Source organism: Papaver somniferum, chromosome 6, assembly GCF_003573695.1.
Source record: "Papaver somniferum cultivar HN1 chromosome 6, ASM357369v1, whole genome shotgun sequence".
Taxonomy (NCBI): domain Eukaryota; kingdom Viridiplantae; phylum Streptophyta; class Magnoliopsida; order Ranunculales; family Papaveraceae; genus Papaver; species Papaver somniferum.
Window position 1 is genome coordinate 10,353,849 of NC_039363.1, and position 23,895 is coordinate 10,377,743.

At 35.7% G+C, this 23,895-nt stretch overlaps 1 protein-coding gene across 1 annotated transcript; it reads left to right on the forward strand.

Moving 5' to 3' along the window:
- The first annotated feature begins 11,602 nt into the window (after positions 1–11,602).
- On the forward strand, positions 11,603–12,596 carry LOC113286895. Its single transcript, XM_026535535.1, has 2 exons — positions 11,603–12,033; positions 12,184–12,596. Exons 1-2 carry the CDS (start codon positions 11,744–11,746, stop codon positions 12,353–12,355), a joined length of 462 nt encoding a protein of 153 aa, XP_026391320.1. The 5' UTR covers positions 11,603–11,743; the 3' UTR covers positions 12,356–12,596.
- The last annotated feature ends 11,299 nt before the right edge of the window (positions 12,597–23,895 follow it).

Here is a 23,895-nt window from a genome sequence, read left to right on the forward strand (position 1 = left end):
CCAAGTCCTAATTTTGGTCACGCCTAAACTATGCCAAAACCCGAATTTTGGCCTCGCCTAAAACTATGCCAAAATCCTAGCTTGGCCGCGCCTAAAATATGCCAAAGCCACGCCGTCCATGCCTCCATGCCGATGGCTGCCAAACAGAGGGTTGCAACAATCAACGGCTACCCTTCCCTCTGAGATGCAAATCTCACTTGTACAAACTTGCCACCAAACGACTTGTGTCAATCTCTTGGCTACGGTGCCAAATCCCTAATTTGGTCATGCCAAAGCCATGCCTCCATGTCGTTGGCTTCCAAATCTCTTGGCTACGGTGCAACAATCAACGGCTATCCTTCCTTTTGAGATGCAAATCTCAGCCGTACAAGCTCACCACTAAACCAAACGACTTGTGGCAACCTTTGGTTACGCTGCCAACTCTTTGGCCACGGCGCACACTTAGCTATGCCAATTCTATTGTCACGGCACCAAACCATAATTAACCACGCCAAGGGCATGCGCAAGCCATGCCAGCACCGTGGTCACGCCACTGGATACCAACAGAAGGTAACCACAATCAACGGCTAACCTTCCTCTCAAGATGCAAAATCTCGACCGTTGAAGGTCACCACCGAGCCGGCAAGCCTCCCAATCTCAACTTTCCAAACAATATCAACATGCTACACAAAACACTCGAGACATCAAAACATGTCACAAAATGGGGGATGCTCATCAGGGTATTGGTCTGGCGGTTTACACCGTGCGGCGTACACTACGCCCGTTACAAGAAAGTGTCATAAGAGTGAGGCGGTTAGTAAATACAAGAAGTAATGGTGAAACGTTTCCTTCATTATGGAAACATCAATTCCAGGCGTTACCCGTTACCTCTTTCTTCCATTTACTCAACTGTTTCCACTTCTTACGAGACTAGGATACGTTTCGTTGCGACTTGTATAAATAGGTCTCACCTATTTCCACCAAAGGACAAGTTTTGGTCAGGAGAATACAAGACTCAGAAATCACTTGTTAACTTTCTCATCTGCTAGCTTTCCACTTTCTGATACAAGTCGTCAAACTACTACTCTTCCCGAATCAACTATTTTGGTCTCAACACTCTCTTCGCTTCCCTCTCTAGAATAACCCTTCTCCTTCACTTTGTGACCGAAGCAAGTCTGGAACGGCCAATTCTTGGTTTAGGCCGGATTTGTAAAGATTGATCTCTCGAATCAAAGTACTCCCTTGTAGTACATTGTTTAGAGTTTAGACTCGTTTCTCACCCACACACTCGAAATTACCAAAATCAGCAGAAACGGTTTTCACCCTCAAACAGCCTGATATACATCTCCTATTGCAACTTTCATGAGAAATAAGAATCCCTTACAACCATCAATAATGCATTTGCTTCCTTCAAATGGACAATCATTTACAAAATGACCAATTAGTGTACAAAGACTACAAATATTTGGTTGTGTTGCACTTGAAACTTCCATTATTTATGCAAGGTTGAAAATGAAGTTGAGAATGCTTTTATAATAACAACACACTTAATGTCTTGATTTTGAAATTTCTAGTCGTTGAGCATTCAATGGGTTGTACTTTGCACCTAAAAAGTAATATTTTTATACTACTAACATTTAAGTAGGCAAGGTCAAGCATTTCAAACCATCCCGACTACCTATCCCTGACAGCACTGTAACATATATCCTGGGAGGGTCGGCAAGGTCGAGCTTACAAACCAGGCCGACTTAGTAAAACGCTAATATTGTCTGAAACTGCACAAAAAAGAATAAGTTCTAAAGTAACTGAAACTGAAAATTAACATAAGTTTAACAAGTCTAAAACCACAATCTAAGAGTTCAAAACATAATGAAAGAGTTCAAACCACAATCAGAGTTTCTAAACCAAGTGAAACATAATAAAGTTTAAGAATTTCATGGATCATTCTCATTATTGTCATCTTCCTCCACATCACTAGCTTTTTCACCAGCATCAGCTTTTGTTTTTCCCTTATCTGGACCTATGTTGTTAGCGGCCTCATTGTAATAGGGGTTCACTCCAGAAAAGTCAGATGCCTTGAAAAAAGTTTTTGGATCAACCTCCTCTTCTTCCTCCTCTGATGATGTGCATTCTTCATAGTTGAGGGGATTGCTAGGACTCTCCATAAACCTTAGAAATTCTTCAGTATTTTCCTTACCCATCAGAAGTAACTTTATTACAGGGAAATTCTTTTCAGTTTCATCTTTAGGATCTTCTAAACCAGGATAAATCATGTCAATAAATTCTAATAGCTCTGTTGCATTGCCAATAATACAAGGGATATCTTCTATTTTTGCCTCTGGGAACCTAAACAATACACAAATATGAGATATGAAAATTCTACACATTGAAACATGATTTTGGTAAGACAGTCGGCAGGGTCGTTAATCTGAACACTGCCGACTACTACATAGTCGGAGGGGTTGTAATCATTTACCACGCCGACTAACACACAGTCGGTATGGTCCTATTCAAGAAAGATGCCGACTATTAACTAAGGAAAATCATGTTTCTGGGACCTAAAGTCGGAATGCTACAAGTCTAAGAAAATTCTGACTAGAGATAAGTCGGCAAGGTTGGTTATTATACCTTGTCGACCCGATATTGTTTAACAGTCGCCATGGATGTTATGAAAAGTCGGCAGGATATTCATCCTGAGACCACGCCGGCTCTTACAAAATATCAACAGTCGGCGTTGTTTTAAATTATCGACCTTTCCGACTAAAACACATAAATCATAATTTTTGATAATCTAACCTAATATAACAATCATACAACACATTGGAATAATGGGTTTGAGTTTAAAAATCACTTACAGTCTTCTTTTCGCCGGTGGATGGTTCTTCTCAACATTCTCATGGATTGCATTCTCGAGTTTACTCATTCCAACTTTTTCCTTACCTTTTCCCTCTGATTTGGATCTTTTGATGTTACCTGTTAAATCTCTGTTGTTATTGGATCGTTTAGAATCAACCATTTTTTGTAGAAAATCAAAATTGAAATTTTTGGTTGATGGAATAAGATGAAGGAAGGAGAAGAGGAGAGGCATTAGAGAAGATAAAAGAAGATTAAACGGTTTTTAGTTTTTAGGTTTAGGGTTTAGTTTTAGGTTAATTAGTCCAGGGCTACTAAAGTAACTTCACCAAGTTTTGGCCTCCCCTTAGTAAGGGAACTATGTCCATTTAAATCTGGGTATACCCCAATTAATCTGGGTATATCCCAGTCTCGCTCTTGGGCTTGATTTTGTTTTTCCCCAATGTCATGCGATGCCAGTTACTCGCATGTTGATATTTGGGCCGGTTTCTATGGGGTGGCTAACCGATACATAATATGTCATGTCAGGTGGCTTAATAAACTGGCCACGCTACTGTGATAATATTTTTAAGCAATGGAGTCTCTATCGTATATATATAACACCATTCTCTTCAATTTTCATTCATATGTATTTCTTCTTTCCTTCTCCAAAGAGAAAATGAGAATAATGTTTTTGAGCAATTACCTTGAAAATGAGTATCAAAACAGCTAGACAAAGAAAAAAAACAAAAAAGCAAAGGAAAATCCATCTCCGCAATATGTGATGGCGCGTGGATTCGGGATAAAGAAAAAGAGTTCGCAAATGTTAAACAACTAGTTGGTCCTGGTGTATTACCTACACATATATCTAGTCATCTCGAGCGAGTTGGCCTAAACTAATAAGTGGGTGGTCTGAGATCAATATTATGTTTTAGCTCCTTCCTTATCTTTTTAATACGACGTGCGAAGATATCCTTGGCAGCCTTTATATTATATGAAAAGAAAAAACCACAAAACTCAAGTTGTGCGAGTTATATTAGAACATTTGTGGAATAATGTGAATACATTCTTTTTCAAGGCTTTCGAATGTGGTAAGTTATACTTTTCCAATCCAATTATTAATTGTAGTTAGATTCAATGTTTAGTTTTAGAGACGAACTTATATTATAGTTGTGTTGTTTTCATGGTTTACATAATTAGATTTGTACATGTTGATGGGAATAACATGTGAGGGAAATTTACTTCCATTTAACCAATTAAAGTAGGAATTGGAAGGAAGGTGGAAACAACTACTTCCTTTGTACACAAATTGTACTTAAGGAAAGCCAGAATCTAGAAAATTAAACGCAAATGAAATAAGAGTGTTTGGGTTGAATAGTTTTTTGAAGCGTTATGCCAAGAGAATGACAGTTAACCTAAGTGAATTTTTAGTTGCCGATGATCCTGAGCTTGAACGTATTTTTTTTAATATACGTATTAGGACGAATTATGTTCCCCAATGCTAGCTCAGTGGCATTAGTTGGTTTTATCGAATCTTTAGAAGATTTAGCTAAAGCACCAACATATAAATTGGGGTCCGCAATATTAGGTGAAGTGGCGAATGCTAGTGTGCTATTTCAGATAGCTTGAATGGATTTTCGGTCGTATTGGAGATGAGAAATACAATCCATATCTATTATTTGATTCATTATTTATTTAATTGTGAAGATGGTAAATGTACCAAAATAAAAATGTTTATCAATGTTATTTTCAATATTGGTGGTATACTTACTTCGTTGTTTGGAACCTGATCTTCACGATAACTGTATGATTTTTCCATCCGTGTAAAAATACAAAGTCGATAATTGGAGTGGTCAGATGAATGATGGTCAAAATGTCGCTGCAATTTAGAGGATGCAACAATGGTAAACATGAACGAGACGTCATATAATTCTCTTAACGAGCACCATCAAGAAACAACACATAAAATGCAACAATTAAGTCTTAAGCGAGTTGTGTTTTACGGTCCTGTCAATGGTCAAGGTATTTGGTACCAGTGAGAAATACTATTTTTCATCTACAAGGGAGAAAGGTAAAAGCAATTTACCCCTTTCCAACCTCGATAATTTCATAGGATGATTAGATAAAGTTGTTAAGTAATGAAGAACATCGGGAAGAAGCTGAAGATTTGATCCAAATCCCAGAGAATGAATTTGATTACTATAGTTGCTCCTAGAAGATTTGAAAGCCAAATATTATTGTTTAACCACAAAACTGGGTAGTGTACTTTCCAGCAATTGGTAATATGCCACTTACTGATCTTCCATCCCAACCTCTACCACCGACGGGAGAAGCATATACGTATTCTAGTAGTCAAACGGGTTCGTCAAATATGCCTCGGGATGTCAAGACTTTATCTCCTTCAGAAGATATTATTCATGTTCGAATTAGTTATGAAGGTCTGCATCAGCGGTGTCCATATTACTGGATGTTGTCATCACCAGAAGAGTATCAGAACCAGTTGAATTTTCACTTGAACCAGATTCGGATCCAAGAGAAAATTTGACGTTTGCAATGCCTGACACTCTAAAAGGTTCAAGTTATGATGGTATGAGTGTAATTCGTGTTTCATAGGTTCACGCCGTTCCGTTATAGGAACAATTTCTCAAATGGGTTTAGGTCGTGATGGCATGAATATATACAAGTCCTGGTGGTAGCAGTCAAACAGGTCGTGGAAGTCGAAGTCGTCATTCTTCTCCAAATTTAGTGGAAGATAATAAGATAGAAGCATGTGATAGAGGATACGTAAACATAATGGATATCCAGATCCATGATCTTAGCAGTTTCTTGCAAATGCCCCGAGGTTAGGTACAAACTCCTAGTGGTATATTGAACATTGATGTAGTTAGGAAATCTAAATTTATACCCCAAGCACATCATCATTTCATCTATTTTAACCAACCAACTCTTGTACCATTTCAAGGTTTTGCAAAATCTCCTGATGCTACTCAACCACCATCTCAGACTCAGACTGGTGAGCTTACGATTATATTGGATTAAACAAGTAATGAACATATCTTCGGAGGTTAGAAAAATCATTAGTTTGATTGATGTAATTTTGTTTGATTGATGTAATTCTTTTTAGATTATTTAATGTAATTGTACTTTTGTTTGATAATGAAAATATACTTTTACACTTATATTTAAGTTAACAATTAAGAAAAATTATAAAATTAAAACATATAAACTGGACTATATTTAGGCACTACTCTTAATATCTTATAAAAACTTCAATATTAGAAGTCTTTTCCGTTGATGTAGAGCCACTCGGTCCGACAACTTTATTCAAGGCCAATCAAGGTTTCACCACTCCTCATGTTTCGTCCCGCTTTCCCTACCAAAGAAACATACAAATTAACATTCTTAGATATTAAGTTGAACCGACCACTCAACACCGTCGCATAATTGACGATGTTGAGGTTCATTGTTTCTTCTTCAAAGTTCAGAAATACGTTTTCCCAAAACGGCATTGCTTGGAGTGGTCCACCAATGATGGGACGATCAGTAAACAAAACATATTTCCTGCAAATACAGTCATCTTATGCAATACTAAAATTTCGACTTCTTCCTCTTATTTGATTTTGCACATTGGCTCTTGCTCTTCTTATTTCAGTTTGCACATTGGCTCAGTTTACAACTCTTTGATTTTCGATATCATGTTGGTTTTCTATGTGTTCATATTTCAAAAAATTGGAAGTGCTAAAAAAATATGGAGAAGTTGTAAGTTGAAATGAAATTGGAATTGGGTATTTATAGGGTGATGGATTTATGGCAGTTAGATCAGATATACTAGATGATGGGCGGTCGTGTCTCTACCACTTGCGGTTTAGGCTACACAGTCCGATGTAGTTTCAATCGAGCGGTCGAGACTCCACTTCTTAGTAGAGACTATACCTTTCCTGGCTAAGTGATAAAGTTTTCACTTAGACAGATCAGTCTTCTAGTTTTCCTTTCCCATGGTGGGTAGAAAACTGGCAAATCTGATGATTTTCCAGTCCTATAGGAACCGATCTTACATATAACTCATGTCCGAGAGCTCTAAATCTTCGGAATAATTAGCCCCTCAAGATAGATATCATTATACAAAATCCTAATATTCTGTATTGGTGATAAGTGTCCGATATTTTTTTAAGAGGGTATAAGCAATACCCATTTAATTCACACCTTCACACTTCAGTTTTTTTTTTCTTCAACAAGTAAAGAGGAAGCCTTAGTGATAACGTACAAAAAATTCTACCCGAGAGACCAATAAAACATCGTATGGATTCATAAACATAGTAACATTACATTATTAAGTAATGAAAGAGCGGGCTTACATTTGATCCATAACATTCGAAGACTTCTTGAAGCCGGTTCCTATGGACCATGGGGAAAAAGGAATTATGTGGTATGAAAAACCAGCCACGCTAGGGAAAAGTTTATAACAACATACATTCTATCGAGTGATAATCTGAAAAGCGCCAGAGATATAATTATTATCTTTGGCATTGTAAACTTTCTGTGGAAATTTGCTCGTTAACGACTATTCTGTAACAACTATTTCCCCCTATTTCATTCTTATGTATACACGCGCCCCCTTACTGAATCAAATTACTCACATCTATTTTTACTTATATTAAACCTATTTCTTTACCTATATTCTCAATTATAAATTTCATAATCAATAGTGAATTCCGATGACGAGAGGCAAATTCATATGAATTAGTTTAAATCACAGCAAGAAATGCATCTTTAGATGTTGCAACAACTTGATGATGAGGAATCCGAAGATATAGAACTAAACAATACTCTGATTCCCGTACGTTCGAGCCAAATACCTAGAGTTCATGAGTCAAAATAAGTATTCACAAGAAGATTTACGTATCGAGTGAGGGAATGGTTCCACCATAAGCTGATATACAATTATTTTCTTACCAATTTATGTGTTTTGTAATCAATATTTCCAATGTCGATTCTTCAAGTCTGACACTTGGTGATAAAGATTATTAATGAGCTTTTCCGCGTAGAACTTCAATTTAATTATATCAGTTAGATGCACTAAATATTAGAGGTCATAGTCCTTAACAAAAATTTACTTCGGGCCTAAGTTAACTAGGTTATGACAAACATGCGGATGCAAACGATGAGTACCTTCTCATGGGAAAAAAACTTCGTATCTTTCATTATTTTGTTAAGTAATAATTAATCATTTTGGTCGTATGTATTTATGAAAACCAACCAAGGAAGACAATTGAGAAATATTGAAGCAGAACGAGGATAGGTGATTCCCAGGAATACTAGATAGTCTTGATTGTATGCACATGGTGTGGTTGGGATGCCTTACTTATTCGGTCAGTCAATATGATGTGATTACTCAAAAAAAACTGTTATCCTTGAAGTTGCTGCTTCTTATGATTGTTAGATATGACACACTTTTATTTTGTCTTCCGGGTTCACAAAATGATATTAATGTTTTGCACAAATCGCCTCTGCTTGAAAATCTAAAGTATGGAATTAGTCTCCAAGTCCATTTCATAATCAATACGCTCATGGGTATTATTTCGGATGGGATATATCTAAAATTGTCAACTTTGGTTCAACGTTACCGTCAACTCCCAACTGAAGAATTAGGTCGTTCGTACCGGCATTTAAACAGTAAGCAAATGGGGTTGATAAAGGGTGGGGAACGAGCTTACAGGAATTCTGAAGCTGAAATTTGCTACATTTGTGGGACGTGTCGTTATTTAAGTGCTCTTTAAATGCACATGACTATGATCACTTGCATAATTCTGCATAACATGGTAATTCAAAAACCCGTAAAAATAAGGATTGGATTAAGCATGATGATGAACATTTGATATTTGAGATTCAACCAGAAAAAGGTCTGCCTGCAAGAATTTGTGCAAATGGATAATTACTTTTTTTGTTCATCTCCCTATTTTGAAATTTTCGGTCAATCGCTCTTTCCTTCTCGACGATCTTCTGATGTCCCATAAACTCCACCATGTTAAAACTGTTGGAGCTTCCTCCTTCTTGAGCTAATTTTCTAGCCATTCTTACATTAAATGTTTCTCCATAGTAATTTTCTCTTAGTACGAGAATTAAGTTGGAATTTGGGTTTGTTATGGTACCTGGTGAAGAAGTTGGATTTGATGGAGTAGTGAAATGATGAAGAATTTGGTGTTGAGAATTGTATGGTGATCCGTCATGTGCTCGTTGCATAGTTTCAAAGAAGTCTGGATTATATTTGTTCAACACTTTTTAAAATTTGTTAACTAACTTTCAAATTGGAATTTTTTCCATTTTGGCGTTGCCAATCTGCACAACATTTTCTTTCCACATCAACATGAATAACACCACTCTCCCAGCTCTCTTGGGTTGTAATATCGCAGAAACATATAAGGCGATTTTCTTATTATTGTAATAAAGTGTTGAGACAACCCATTTGCATCATCATGGTTTTTTTTTTTGATATTTCAAAAAATTGTAATTATCCCACATGATATTACCATGTTGTTATGCACCATTGATACAATTTTGGGTAAAATAAACATAATTGCGAAAAATGCATTCATCTTCAGTGACAGTGAATTTTGAACACCGAACTTTGGTACTTTAATTTGGTTCTTTTGGCCTGAGATTGAAGTTTAGATTGAAAACCATATTACAAAAAAAAAAGAGGAAATTATGAAGTGTAAAGAAGGTGTAATTAGTTTATCTTGTTTTATATTAGAAGAATATTGGAAGATTCAGAAATTCTAGAGAGATTTTTAAATTCTAGTGTTAGTTGAAATGAATTTGAAGTTGAATATTTATATGGAGTGGATTCCTGACCATTAGATGATGAATTATTGAACGATGATCATAGCGTCGAATGATATAAAGATTATCATTGGTGCTATAATAACCGTCGAGCGACTTAGAAACCATCGAGTGATGAAGTCTCTATCACATATACCTAAGTGGTATATTTAACACTTAGACAGTTACATTGGTCATTTTGCAATATCCCAATAATGGATGCAAAAGTGGCAAACGGGCGCATAAGAACATACCTGATTAGTAGAGAAACCGGGACAAAAGAAAATAAAAATTCATCATTCTTTTCACGAGTCAGCTGACTGATGCTTCTGTGAAAGTTAGAGTCAAAATCTTCCCCGTACTTTTCTTTCATAACACTCTCTGATGTAGTTTAAGACTTGGGTATCTCAGTTTCAAAAATAATATCGACTCTCTCATTTACTGCGAGGTCCTTAAGATGAGCCCCTTTTTAAGGATCTTTACCATAGAAGAAAAAGTCCCATTGAATCTTATTTAGCTTCTCGCAGCAATGCTTTTGCAGATTGACGACAATTTAACAACCTCCATGCCCCATAACACCACTGTCCATGGTAGGCTCGAAGGCAATGCATATTATGACATTAGCGACAATTTTACTAGTTCTTGGTTTTTACCGGGGATCGTTCTTTCATTCCATTCCATAGATGATTCGTGTATGGACAACTGACACGAACGCAAGGATAACGACAAAAACCGAACAAACAAACTGTGGGACCTAGTTTTCGTGCCACCTCGCATCTGGAGCTCAAGTGGACCCTACTCTGACGTTTACGTTTTTGAATATTTCGAAGTGAAAATAATAATTCATCAAAATAAATAATTATATTTATCAAAATTGGAGGAAAAAAGAGACACATGTGGGCCCATTTGAATCGACCGAAATAATTGACATGTACAGTGAGAGTCCATAATTAATTGCTGAAAATGATTCTACACAATGAGTGCGAAGTGTGGTCGTATTTCACCGGACTATCCAGCCTTGCTCAAAATAATCCATTCCAGTCTCTGCAACCAATCATTCTCCGGACATTTTGGTAATGAAAGTAACATCTGATAACTTACCCCTGATGTAAATTTTAGAAAAAAGCTATTTATACGGGGATAAAATTGTCAGATGTTAATATTCATGGTGAAATCACATACATATTAAGTTGGACCATGGTTTCATCATCCTGCTAATGGTATCCCTTTATAATGGTTTCTATATGAACCTTTCTGTCCATCCAAAAGATGAAGTCAAAAAGTTAATTTCCAGCTCAAATGAAAACGTCCTCCATCAACAACGACACTACCAGTTGTTTATGTCACGTAGTAGTTGCGTATTGTTGTAACCTCCATATTCACACAACCAGCCAATCTAGGGGTGGTGGACAAAACTGAGACTTAATTTGGCTGAAGCCTTGCACGTCCAGTGATAAAAGTCACCGGGCGGCGACGGCACCAAACACATGTATCAGTTTGTAACAGTAACCTAGTACAGTTGAGGCTCTGAACATTTTTTTAACTAAAGTTGCCGGTTAAGATTACGGCTCCCAAAGAATTGGGAACTGGAAGTAAATAAATAAAATCATTTGACTGCAAATAGCCCAGTTCCCGTACACACTACACACACCATAAAATCACAGAAACAAAAAAGATTCATCATTTTATTATTATCATCCTCCCTTCAGTAACACCATCAACCGCATCTCCTGACCGTTAGATGTAGCGGATGACTAAAGATATAAATACACTTTAATGGAGTAAAATAACCAAAAAAAGAAAACAAAATTATTAACAAAAGGGAATGACAAAATAATAACAAAAATACAAAATTGATATTAAAATAAAGAAAATCACTGACGTGGACGTTTTTGTTCATATAAAAACATCAACGGTGTAGATTTCATCTCCTACATTCCTCATTTCGTTTTTAACTCCCCCCTCCTCTTCACAATTCTCTTCTCCCCTCTCTTCTTCACTCCTCCTCTTCCTCTCTCTCAAATTCTCTGAAGAATTTCTCTTTTTCTCTAAACCAGAGCATAAAAAAAAAAAAACAGAGCTTGTTTTTGTTCTTTATTTCTAGATTATAAAGATGATGTTAGGAAAGAGACCAAGAGTACCACCAGTGTTCAGAAGAACAACAAGTATTACAGAATTTACTATAGATCTTCTTGACGTAGAACCCATTAATGGTGATGATACTAATAACAACAACAACTATTTAACAGTTGATCAGAGGGTATTATCGACTATATCACCAAGAAATTATACTAATTTAAGAAGTCCATTATCTAATTCATCAGCTCAAACTTCTCATTTCTTAAGAGCTTGTGGTCTCTGTAATCGTCGTTTAGCTCCTGGTCGTGATATCTACATGTATAGGTATACCCTTTCTTCCAATATTTCCATTTAAACAGTGAATTTGAATGTTTTTGTTTTTCTGGAATTATTTCCTTTCTAAGTTTGTAATTTGATTTAAGATCTGACTATGATGAACGGTTCTGACTGAATTTTGTGATTTTCTTGTTACAGGGGAGATACCGCTTTTTGCAGTTCAGAATGCAGACATCAACAAATAATTGAAGATGAAGCGAAAGAGAAATCATCATCATCGCCTTTTAGACCAACAACAAACAGAGAATCTTCAACAATAACCGTTGGATCTACAGGGTGTAATCAAAGTGGACCTGTTGCTGCAGCATAGCATCAGCTTCAAAACTGAAATTAATGGGAGTCTTTGTCTTGTAATGGAGGGAGGAGGGGTGTGATTAATTTTCTGTCTTGTATGCAATTTGGCGGTATTATTTTGAGAAGAAGAATCAAAGAAAAAAATTGCAAAAAATTAGGGTTTATCATGTGGATAACTAAAAGTATATTTTGTATTTCTTCCTCTGTTTTGGTTTTCTTGGGGTTTTAATATGAATGGAAGATAATTTCTAGACCTATTTCTCTCATTTTTTTTGAGTTTGTGCATTTAAATTTTGGTGATCTTTTAAGGTCTTAAGAAATTCTGTAATTTACAGTTGTCCGGAAGTGACCTGAATTATCACCGGAAAAGAGATATGAAAATGTAAACCCATGCCCATGTTTGTAAGCCACAGTACATATTTCGGATTCTCCAAGGTACTTTACTATGTTTGGTGACATAATCACAAAGGAATAAATTCCAATGAATCAGTTCTGTTGCTAAACCAAGTAAATGTTCCAATTAAAAAGCACTCTATACTCTACGGAATGAATGACAAAACTGGTAATTCAATTTCCACTCATTTTCAATAGAAGTACACACCAAATCTATGATGGTATGGTACGGGCGCCATACTATTTCCGGTAAGTTGAATTGTTAAGCCTTGGAGACAACAAATACCGATGGATGTAAAGTGCAAGCAACACAAAGTGTTCTTAGGAACACAGAGATCTAGCAAAATTTTGGGGTGGCAGATTGAATACAATTTGGTTAAGTTTCCTCTTGCAAGTGTACCTCATGGTCTAAAGTACAATTCTAAAATAGAAATCTTAGACTGCACTTCATATTTCAAGGAGTAGCATCTAAGTATTCTGCATCATATGTGCAACAAGTTGGGATATTTATCCTCAGCGTTTTTAGGGGCCACTCAAAAAGATTTAGGGGCCAATAATAAAACGAAAAAGGCCACCCAAAGGAAAAATATAGCCAGCCCTTATCTCGCGTAATTCGTAATGGTAAAATTACCCTTATATATTCGGAGGATATGATAACATTTTTATCCTCCGATTTAAATCGGAAGCCAAAATATTACCCAGACTTCCGATTGTAGTCGGTGCAGTATTAGAATGATTTCTGTTTCATTTTTTCCATTTCTTTTTCATTTTTGAGTTGTTAGAGTTATAGAGAAGAAGGTGAAGGAAAAAAGGGAAAACCCATTTTATCACTACAAAAATGGATGGATATGAAGAAGAAGGTGAGAATCATGGCAAATACGATTTGGGGTATATGTTGAATGATCCAAACTTTTGTGGAGAGGAAAACCTAGACGACCCTTTCATGGAAGAAAATGGAAAATCGCTTGATATTGAAGCTAACGATGCATGTAAAACACAGGTATTGTGTTAAGAAACTCAAATACTCGATTCGCATGTGTTTGTGTGCTTTTGTAAACAAGAAAAACCGATTATTGCATGAATTGAATGCCATGAACTAACCAGATTCGGTAGATAATTTCTCGAATAAACTTACGAATATAACACACAGAGTACCAAATATGTATATTCGGTAGTTACAATATAGTAGTTTACTGCCGAATATGAGAAAAAACCCCAAACTGGTTTTCCAAAAAAATATACATTCGGTAGTTATGTAGAGTTATTTACCTCCGAATGGCCCCAAAAACGAATTCCTCAAAAAATTTCAAAACTCAGTATTCTTATCCTTTACAATCGGTGATAGTTTAACATTATTTGACTGCCGAATATAACAATGGCCTCAAAATAAAATTTCCGACAAAATCGGTAATAGTTTAACATCCCTTGAAGAAATATGGGATGGTTCATAATTGTGGCGTGGCTTCTTGTACTTACCAACAAAAGGACCCAATGAAACATTAATCCAAAATATACGATCGTCCTGTTGTTCTTTGGGTAGATCTTTCACAATGTAATAATTTTTTATCCATTCGGTCTCTTCCTCAACTTGTTTTAATCTTTCTCTATGATGGAATTGTTCTTGACCTAGCTTATTAGCCTTGATTTCCTCTTCCTCCTCCTTTGTTGCCACTAACGATGGTTTAATTTTTTTTGGGTTGTTTGTTCCTTTTTTGTATTTCTTCTTCGTTGCCAAATATTTCTCCCGAATACTGTCGATGTTCTTGAGAAATGAAGAACACGACTACATTCGGAAGTAAATAAGCATGAATATCGCCCGAATCTGGATAAATAGCCGAAAACCCTAGAATTATTTTTTCTCGATTCGTCAAATTAAAGCGAAATAAACCCCAAAAATGATAGATTCTTACCTAATTGGGGCCATTTGAAGTTGACGAAGTGTTTGACTATCGGAATCGCCACCACCGACTACATCGACGGGTACTTCTTCTTCGCGTTCTTCACGTTCTTCTTCATTTGCAGCAACAATTTCTTTATTTCTTGCTAAAATCCCAATCTTTGGATCGATATCCCGAGCAACATTTTTGGTTCTAGGTCTGTGGGTTTCATTTCCCTTATCCATTGTTTTATAAACGAATCAACGATGTTTTGATTTTACGATTCGCGGCGATGTTTCGGTTGAACACAAGAACGAGGGAAAGTTTTTTTTTTCTTCCACAATCGGAAGATAATATGAATCTGGAAGAACAAGAGTTGAAATGAGTAGATTTTTTTTTGATTTGGTTTTTATACAGTTTTACCAGAAGGGCATTTATGTAACTTCAATATCATATAGGGTACCCCTTAACTAGAATCTTTGGCTGGGTATAAATTGATGGCCCCTAAATCCTTTCGGGTGGCCCCTAATAACGCGAGGATATTTATACTGAAAATGAGATTTAGAATTGCAACTGACATAGTGTTGTTTGTTGTTGCCTTGGTGTTAACTCCATTGTGTGCAAGTTGGGGAGAAGTGAACAATGCTCCATAACTTAAGATTGTAGAATATTAGGGGTTTCAGTCAGGAGTTTACTCTGCTTCAAATTCTCTGTGTCTTGTGCTTACCTCAAGCTAGCTACTTGAGTGAATTAATTGTCTAACTACATCCAACATTATGTATTGAATTCCATAAAAATTGTAGGAACGCAACAAGTTGGGAACCAGTAGCTATCGGCTCAGTCTACTGTATTTAACTAGGACGTCAAATAACAAGGAATTGAAGGAATCAAGGAGAAGAAGAAGTCACTGATGACGAATGAAGTGGTTTTATAATCAGATCCAAGAAATGACGACATGCCTAAGCAGCAAATACCTAATCAGGAAACAGGGTTAAGTTCACACTACTATGTATAATGTGCAAGATACCTTTCTAGAACTTTGTTCCTAGTTCAAACTGCAGACAGCTTTCCGCTTTGTGAACCTAGGCAACAATTGAATTCCTCTTTCGGGCACCCAAATGGGGGTATTGAAAGAAGCACCACGTGTAGCTCTAGGCTTGACTGCAATCGTTTTGAGGCAGGAGTGGTTGATAACCCGAATGGTTAATACCTATATATGGCGGTCAACGATCAACTATCACCCAAGGTCCCAAACATCGTAGCGTAGCATAGTAAACCATTTATTTTTGGAAGAAGCTTAAGATGGACCAAATTTGTGTGGACCAATGAAATCCAACCATTCAAATCAGTTTTCAAGATCCCACTCAAATAATAAAAGAAAAATTTCTTGTTTGATCCTAAACCCATAAGGTTATTTATAGCAGGGTCTAACTAGATTTTACTCTTATTCTAAGGTGCAAAGTTATTTGAAAACATGGAAATGACTAATATACCCCACTGTTTAAGTACGTGTGAAATAACATATTTCTACCAAATCGAGATTTTATTTATCTGGAGGTCCAAATTTAATTAAAACATATAGAGGACCATAGATTTGTTTACAAATTTGAGTACATATCTGCCACACTGTACATATCTGCTACACTACTTAGGAATCTAAGTACTCCTCAATTCACTTTACTTTATTGCAGCATCAGCACCTCTGCAGTCAACCATTCACCACTGCCTTCAGCTTCATCTTCTCAGTACTCTTATATCTTTCTGCATCACAATCTTATTAGCTTAAACCACAACTGCAACAACTACATCAACACCATTGTCATTTCAATTCAGCTGCAACACAGACTTGTTCTTCTTCCCTGTTTAAACAACACTACCATCTTCATAAACCCATTGAGACGAACATCTCATCCACTGATTTTGTTCACAGTAATCACCACCTACAATTCCTCCTCTATCTCATCTGTATCTTCAGTTTACATCAGCAACCCAACCTTCTATGTTCCTCCAAATCCATTTGCATCACACCTTCTTTCAAACACACATCACAACCAATTTGTAACTTCATCAAGACCACCGCCAATTTCACAAGCTTGCAAATCTGAACCAACAACAACTCATGTTCCTAACATTCAAAATCTGTCGTTTCTTGCAATAAGTTCTGAACTGCAGCTCCAGATCATCTCCATATCCAATTCCAGTACTGAACAAACATAACAAAGAGCATCTATTTCAGTATTTCATATACGTACTGAATCAAACATAACAAGGAGCACTTCCTATCAGTATGCGATATATGTACTGAAGATTCATGAACTACAAATCAACAGTATGACAACAACAGGTGACAAATCTATGAAAAATAAGAGAATCGAAAGACATATTACAGTATTTCACATAAGTACTGAAGGGTAAGACTAAAAAAGGAGCAAAAACACAGAAATAGCACTTCCTATCAGTATTATACATACATACTCATGTATCGAACCAAAAAAATTGGAAAAACTTCAAATAAAACAAAATTAGAAGAGTTTTGTATCAGTACGCCATATATGTACTGTCAATTCATACACGAAAAACAACTGTAACAGACCTAAAAACCATAAAAGCGTTAATCAAATCGATTTGATTATCAGAATACAATAAAAAAAACAAATCAAAAGAAGAAAAACCGAACAAAATAATCAAACAAGATGATTAGAAAGCATACCTGGAAACAGAAAACAAATATTCTCCTTGTAAATCATAACGATGCACCATCTTGTTCTTCTTCTTAAAAGTAGACTAGGTTTCTGTCAGTACGGGATATACGTACCGTTGGTTCATACACAACAATCAGCTGCATGTCAAAAATAATTAACGAATCCGTGAAAAAACAGTATTGAAACACTTCTATTTCAATATTCCATATATGTACTTCTGAATCAAATAAAAAAAGGTCTTCAAAACTAGGTTTCTGTCAGTACTGCAGATACGTACTGTTGGTTCATACACAAAAATAAACCGAAACACATCTAAAACCAACAAAATGAAACTGATATGATCAGATCTAGTGAAGAAATTCACAGAAAACATGATTACCCATCTAGATCTGAACTATTTTTTAATAAAATAAAATAAACAATCAAACAAGGAGATCAAAACATAATCAAACATCCATTAAACTCTGAATATGACCGAATCAAAGAAGATATTTCAGTATTACATATACGTACTCATGGATCGAACCCAAAAATCAATTAAAAAACGCGGTGCAACACAAACACACTCAGAGATCATACCAAATCGACGAAAGTAAACTCTTCCAGTTTACTATCAACATTAGATCTAATGCCTAAACATTAGATTTTGCTATAAACATGCAAATTTCTCTAATCCGAGAAGAAAAAAACCTAAATTAAAATAAGCTTTTGAAGAAGAAAGGAAAAATGAAAACCTAAACTATACCAACAGTAAGAAAGTGAACCTACCGATTAATCTTAGTTTGAGTTCACGAATTGATCAACACCTCAGAAGATCTTCATAGCCGGAGCTCTTCACCGAACCACAGATGAGAAAATGAAGAAGAAGAAGAAGAAGAAGAAGAATAGATCGACAAAATGAAGAAGAAATGGATTTGGTTATGCTTTTATATAATTGAGGGTGTTTTCGGTATTTAAAAATACGTCCCCATATGTTCCACATGTGTGCAGGACCATGGCTTAAAAAATTGGGTCCATTTTTCTGTTTTCTTTTTATTATGGACCTCCGATTACTGGGCTTTTGTGGGTGGACCTGCCACTAAGTAGGAACACTATAATAGGATCTATAGGTAATTCCTACATAATAAAACCCCACCGTCTATGGATCTCTGAAAGGTCCATATTTGACCATATTTTTAGTCCATCTCTAGATGCGTCGTTTTTTTTAGCTGAGTCATAATATTCTATTAATAGTTTTGAGGAGTTGAGAGTCTCGTTCAAAATGAAAGACTCTAACCAAAAAAAGGACCTAATTTGATGTTACTATGGGTAGAGGGAAGCACCCTTTCCCTCCAAACTCGATCGTGCACTTATTCAATTGAACGAGTACCTGATAGTCTCCACTATACGGTTAATCAACCACCATTTGGAAAAAAAAAAAGAGGAAAAGAACGGCAAACCAAGAGCCGTTTGAAATTAAAATTCCTAAAAGACAATATAAAAATATTAATCAAATATATTTTAGGTATTATTAGGAAAAGAATATTCCTAATTATAATCACCACCGCCACCATCTCGATGTTCTCTTTCATGCATCATTAACTACAATCACCACCACCACCACCATCACTAATTATAATCACAGCCACCACCCCAACAACAATAACTAAAACCATTCCCACCATCACCCACAGTAACTAAAACCATCACCATCATCATCTACAACAACTACAACCAACACCACCATCTTCCTCCACCATCAGAATTGAATGCCTTAATTTCGTTAAATTTTCCCAATTTCATCATCATCTCATAAGTTCGGAAAGCTAAATTAGGTTATAAATCTGCCAATTTACAAAATGGGAAATTGAAATATGGATTAATTCTTGATAATCATTGAACACGTAAGTTTCCTAATCCTAATTTTGTTTTCAATTCTATTTTATGAACGACTTTCATTGACTTGTGTAAATTTAGCTTAAAACATGATTAAAATTGGTTTGGATTAAACTGGTTTCATATAGCTAGGTTTAACTTTCGCAAAATCTAGTTTAAAATCCATTGAATTTTGTTTGAATGTAACTAGTTTCATCTAGGTTAAGCTTATGTAAAATATAGATTGAAATTGATTGAATTTTGTTTGTATGAAATTGGTTTCATCTTGTTTTGGATTCAGTTAAAATTTTTTTCATCAAAGTTTTAACATGGATGAAACTGTTTTTTTTTTGGGTTGTATTTGGTGGGAAGGATGAAATCAGTTTCATCTAGTTTACACATGGATATACCTTATTTTTTGTCAAAATACTTAGGATGAAACCAGTTTCATCTAGTTGTAGACTGTAATATAATTGTATTTTCGTCAAAATATGCAAGATGAAACTAGTTTCATATAGTTTATACACTGATATACCTTAATTTTCGTCAGAATACTCACATAGAAACCAAATTCATCTATTTGTAGACTTTGATATAACTGTATTTTCTTCAAAATATGCATGATGAAACCAGTTTCGTATAGCTTACATATTGATATACCTTAATTTCGTCAGGATACTCAGGATAAAACCAATTTTATCTAGTTGCAGACTGTAATATAATCGTATCTTCGTCAAAATATGCAGAAGGAAACCAATTTCATCTAGTTGTATACTATGATATAGCTGTATTTTCATCAGAATATGCAGGATGAAATCAATTTCATCTAGTTTTAAATTGCGATATACCTTGATTTTCGTCACAATTTAACGATGAAACTAGGTACTTCCTGCAAATGAAACAAGTGCTCTAATACAACTGCTTAAGGGAATTACTGGAGAGGATTAATAATATTGTATTAGTTGTAAGTAACGCGTATAAATGAATGATTAAAATTTCTTCTCTACCAACTCTTCGAGATAATTATGATGATGTAAATTGTTTAGATTGCAACTGCTTGTGGTATGGATTATTGAGATGGATGACAGTACTTTAGAGTAATAAATTGTTGGTATATCTTGTGTAAAAGTTTCTGTTGTTGTTGGACGTGAAGTAATGGTGGACGTGGAAGTAGGTGGACTGTCGTTGGACATGAAAATGTCTCATTTGTTGTGATAGTACTTAGTAGCCCTTTCTTTGGTTCAATAAATCAGTGTTTGTTTGAAGGGTGTGAAACGACCTTTCTCACCAAGCATCTCTTTGGTGTTTCATGATATTTTCTGCTGGGTTGTTATCTTCATGCTTTCAGCTAATTTAGATTTTATAATTGATTGTGATTTTTTATCTCCGTATTTTGAATTTTGTTTTATGTTTGACTCTACTTTCCATGTGGGCTACTACTGTCTTGCTTAGTGTGAAATGTAAAATTTTGAGTTATTAGTTATTAGGCTTCGTGCTTCTATTAATTAAGAAGGGTTTTGGTGCGGGATGATTGTGTTGACATATTAGGTTTTGCTGAAGCGCAGCTTGCACAGTTGCATCATGAATTTTTCTCAGCTTGCACATGGCATTTGTGGGGTCCAAAAAAATGGTTCTTCTGCAGCGTCTCACTCGTTTGCATCTGCTTTAGGAGCCTCGTTATCAAGAAGCACCACTCCTACTCCTAACCCTCAACATAGTGTTAGAGATCCCAGTCCCGACTTTCCTACTGTAAGAGGAGGGAAACATAGTACTAAAGATAATATGATTTTCAATACTTCAAACTCATTTACTAGTATCTTCATCCGATATGAACAACTCCGCTGATCAAGCTGCCTTGTCGGGAATAATACTTTCAAACAATAGTGCAGTAAATAACGAAAACCATATGCGGTCTCATATTCAACAAGAAATTGAAGATCACCAAAATCTCATTTTCAATATGCAACACCATTAAAGCCAGGCCAAGCAACAGTTGTATTTGAAAATTGATTTTGTTTAATGCATTTGTATTTTAGTAATTTCATATCGTTTAATTTGGTTTTAACTGTACGTACGAGTAACAGTGTATTTATAATATTAATAGTTGAAGCAGAAACAAAAAAAATGAATATATATGTCTGCTTTTCAAAATTTCGGTTAAAAAAACTAGGTGAAATATCCATTTAGGATGTTAAAAGAACAGTATCTTTAATTTTTCTAGGCATTTAAACAATATCTTTTTTTTAAGTCTTTTTCACCCACAAAAAAGGTTAATCAACCAATTTTGCATTTATAGTAGTAAATCTGTACAGCCAAATCGGACAAGTTCTCACTATCTATTAACGGAAAATTTGCTTCTTTGGAACCGCAGAGAATTTAAACTTGCAAGTTGCAACCCTCTGTGTTCATAGCCGGCAGTCTAAATGGGATGTTACTGTTTTAGCTAGTGCACCCGTAGTCTAAATGGGTCCCACTTTAGTTGGGATCCAGTTCTGGACACTATTCCCCTTGACGTATCGTACAGTGGTCCGGCCCCCTACTCATGTTAAAGGCCAATAACTTTCTGTTCAGTAGGCCCCGCTCGTTTGTGGGCAAGTTATTTACCAACTAATTGGAATTTGACCGAGTGGGTAGATTTAGACTACGGGTGTGCGACCAGATTATAAAACGATGCAATGCAAATTTAGTTTATAAAAAAAAAAACCAACAACAACAACAAAATTTTTACCAACAGGAAGCAAAACACGAAAGTGATACCGAGACCCGGTTCTTTACACCATATTTTTACACCACTATGTGGTACTTAGAATTACCGTTGATTTCCTCTCCACCACTCCCCACCAGGAAAACAGGGGACCTGTTTAAATGAATGAACCAATGGGTAACTAACACATTGGCGGGATACATTTTTGGTGTAAAAATCAAGGGGTAAAGTATCATTTTCGAGCAAAACAGTACAAAGAAGTGCACACACGTGCAGTCTGAGGTTTCTGCAGAGAAATCTAATAAAGAAAGCGGAGAAAGAAGATCAGCTCGTGAATTAAAATCAGGTATGAGTGGGTTTTATTAGCCACTTGGGACTTAGTTTAGTAGATATATAGCTGGTAATGCATGTTCAGGTGACTCTGTTTGAGGTTTCAACCCACCATTCTTGATCATCAAAGGACACATTATACTTTAACTAATTAAGCAATCCTAGATAAGATAATTATACGTGATACGACAGAAAATACACTGTACATGAAGCTTTGGACGTGGTGCTGACACATTTGATTCTCTTCCTGACTCAATTGGGTCCTCAACTTGGGGAAAATGTCGGAGTCTAATCTAACGTACCTGATTTGCATGATCAAGCCAGTAAAAAACACTGAATTTCTACGCATGCATGATTTTGCGTTTACTAGAGTTCGTTTGGGCCTGGTTTTTACAGATGCGGACACGGATCAGGACGCGGCAATTTCTCAATAGGGAAACACACAACCTGTAATGTTCGTTGCTATAGCCTATACGGGTCCGTCGTTTATTTTAGAGATAATGAGCTAGCACAGTGTTCCCTGAGACAGTTTTTGGACAGAGAAGAATTTACTGACTGACACGTTCAGTTATAGATTTACAAGTGGAGAACTGAACAACAAGAAGAAAAATTATACTACAAACAAGTTGACACACGTGCAATCTCAAATTTCAGAAGAGAAATCTAAAATCCACTTCAAGTTCCAACAAATAAAAGAAGATCAGCTCGTGAATAAAAATCATAATTCACTGGTTTCACTTGGAGTTTAGATTAGTAGATTTATAGCTGGTAATGCATGTTCAGGTTAATTTTTTTTTTTTTGAGGTTTAAACTCACCACTCTTGATCATACGAGGTTTAATTACATAAAATTGGTTAAAAAGATCAAAATCAATAATTTCTGGGTGAAAAGGACATTTAGATTTTGATACTGTTTAAATGGACAAAAATGTAAAAATAGCCAGGATGTAAACAGTTTCATCCTACCCATTCTTAAATACTTTTTTTTATTTTTAATTTACATCAGGATGCATCCAATTTCATCCTTGCTATTTTTTAAGTTTAAGTCAGGATAAATCCAGTTTCATCTTTGCTATTTTCTAAGTTTAAGTCAGGATGAATCCAGTTTCGTCCTTACTATTTTTTTGGTGTCCATTTCACTCGTACTAATTTTTACTCGTCCATTTGAACCATGTTTTAAAAATATTTGGACACATAACCCATTTTCCGGTTTAATTAAGTCTTGATCATAGTAGGTTTAATTAATTCAGAAAAACATTAAGATAAGATAATACGATTACGATAGAATATGCATTGTGTATGAAGCTACGAACGTGGTGCTGACACATTTGATTCTCTTACTGACTCATTTTGGGTCCTCATCATGGGTGAAAAAAAGTCGGTGTCTAATCTAACGTACTGTCGCCGGAATTGTACAATCAAGCCAGTAAATCACTGAATTAGCACGCACGCTTTGCGCGTCCAAGATATCCGATTTTTCTTGCTCTAGTCCTCCTAGTTCTAGAGGATCATGCATGATCGTTTATGCATGTCTTTGGCTTCAACGAGCCAAGAAATGTTCCATTAAATATGTGGTTTGAACTCCGAGGCCAGAAGTCCTTGCTTGCTTTGAGTCAAAGAAAATATTACCTTATTGTATGACACAAGTTACACAGTTTTATCCAATTCATTGCTGTATAAACCACTTGCGTTTTTTT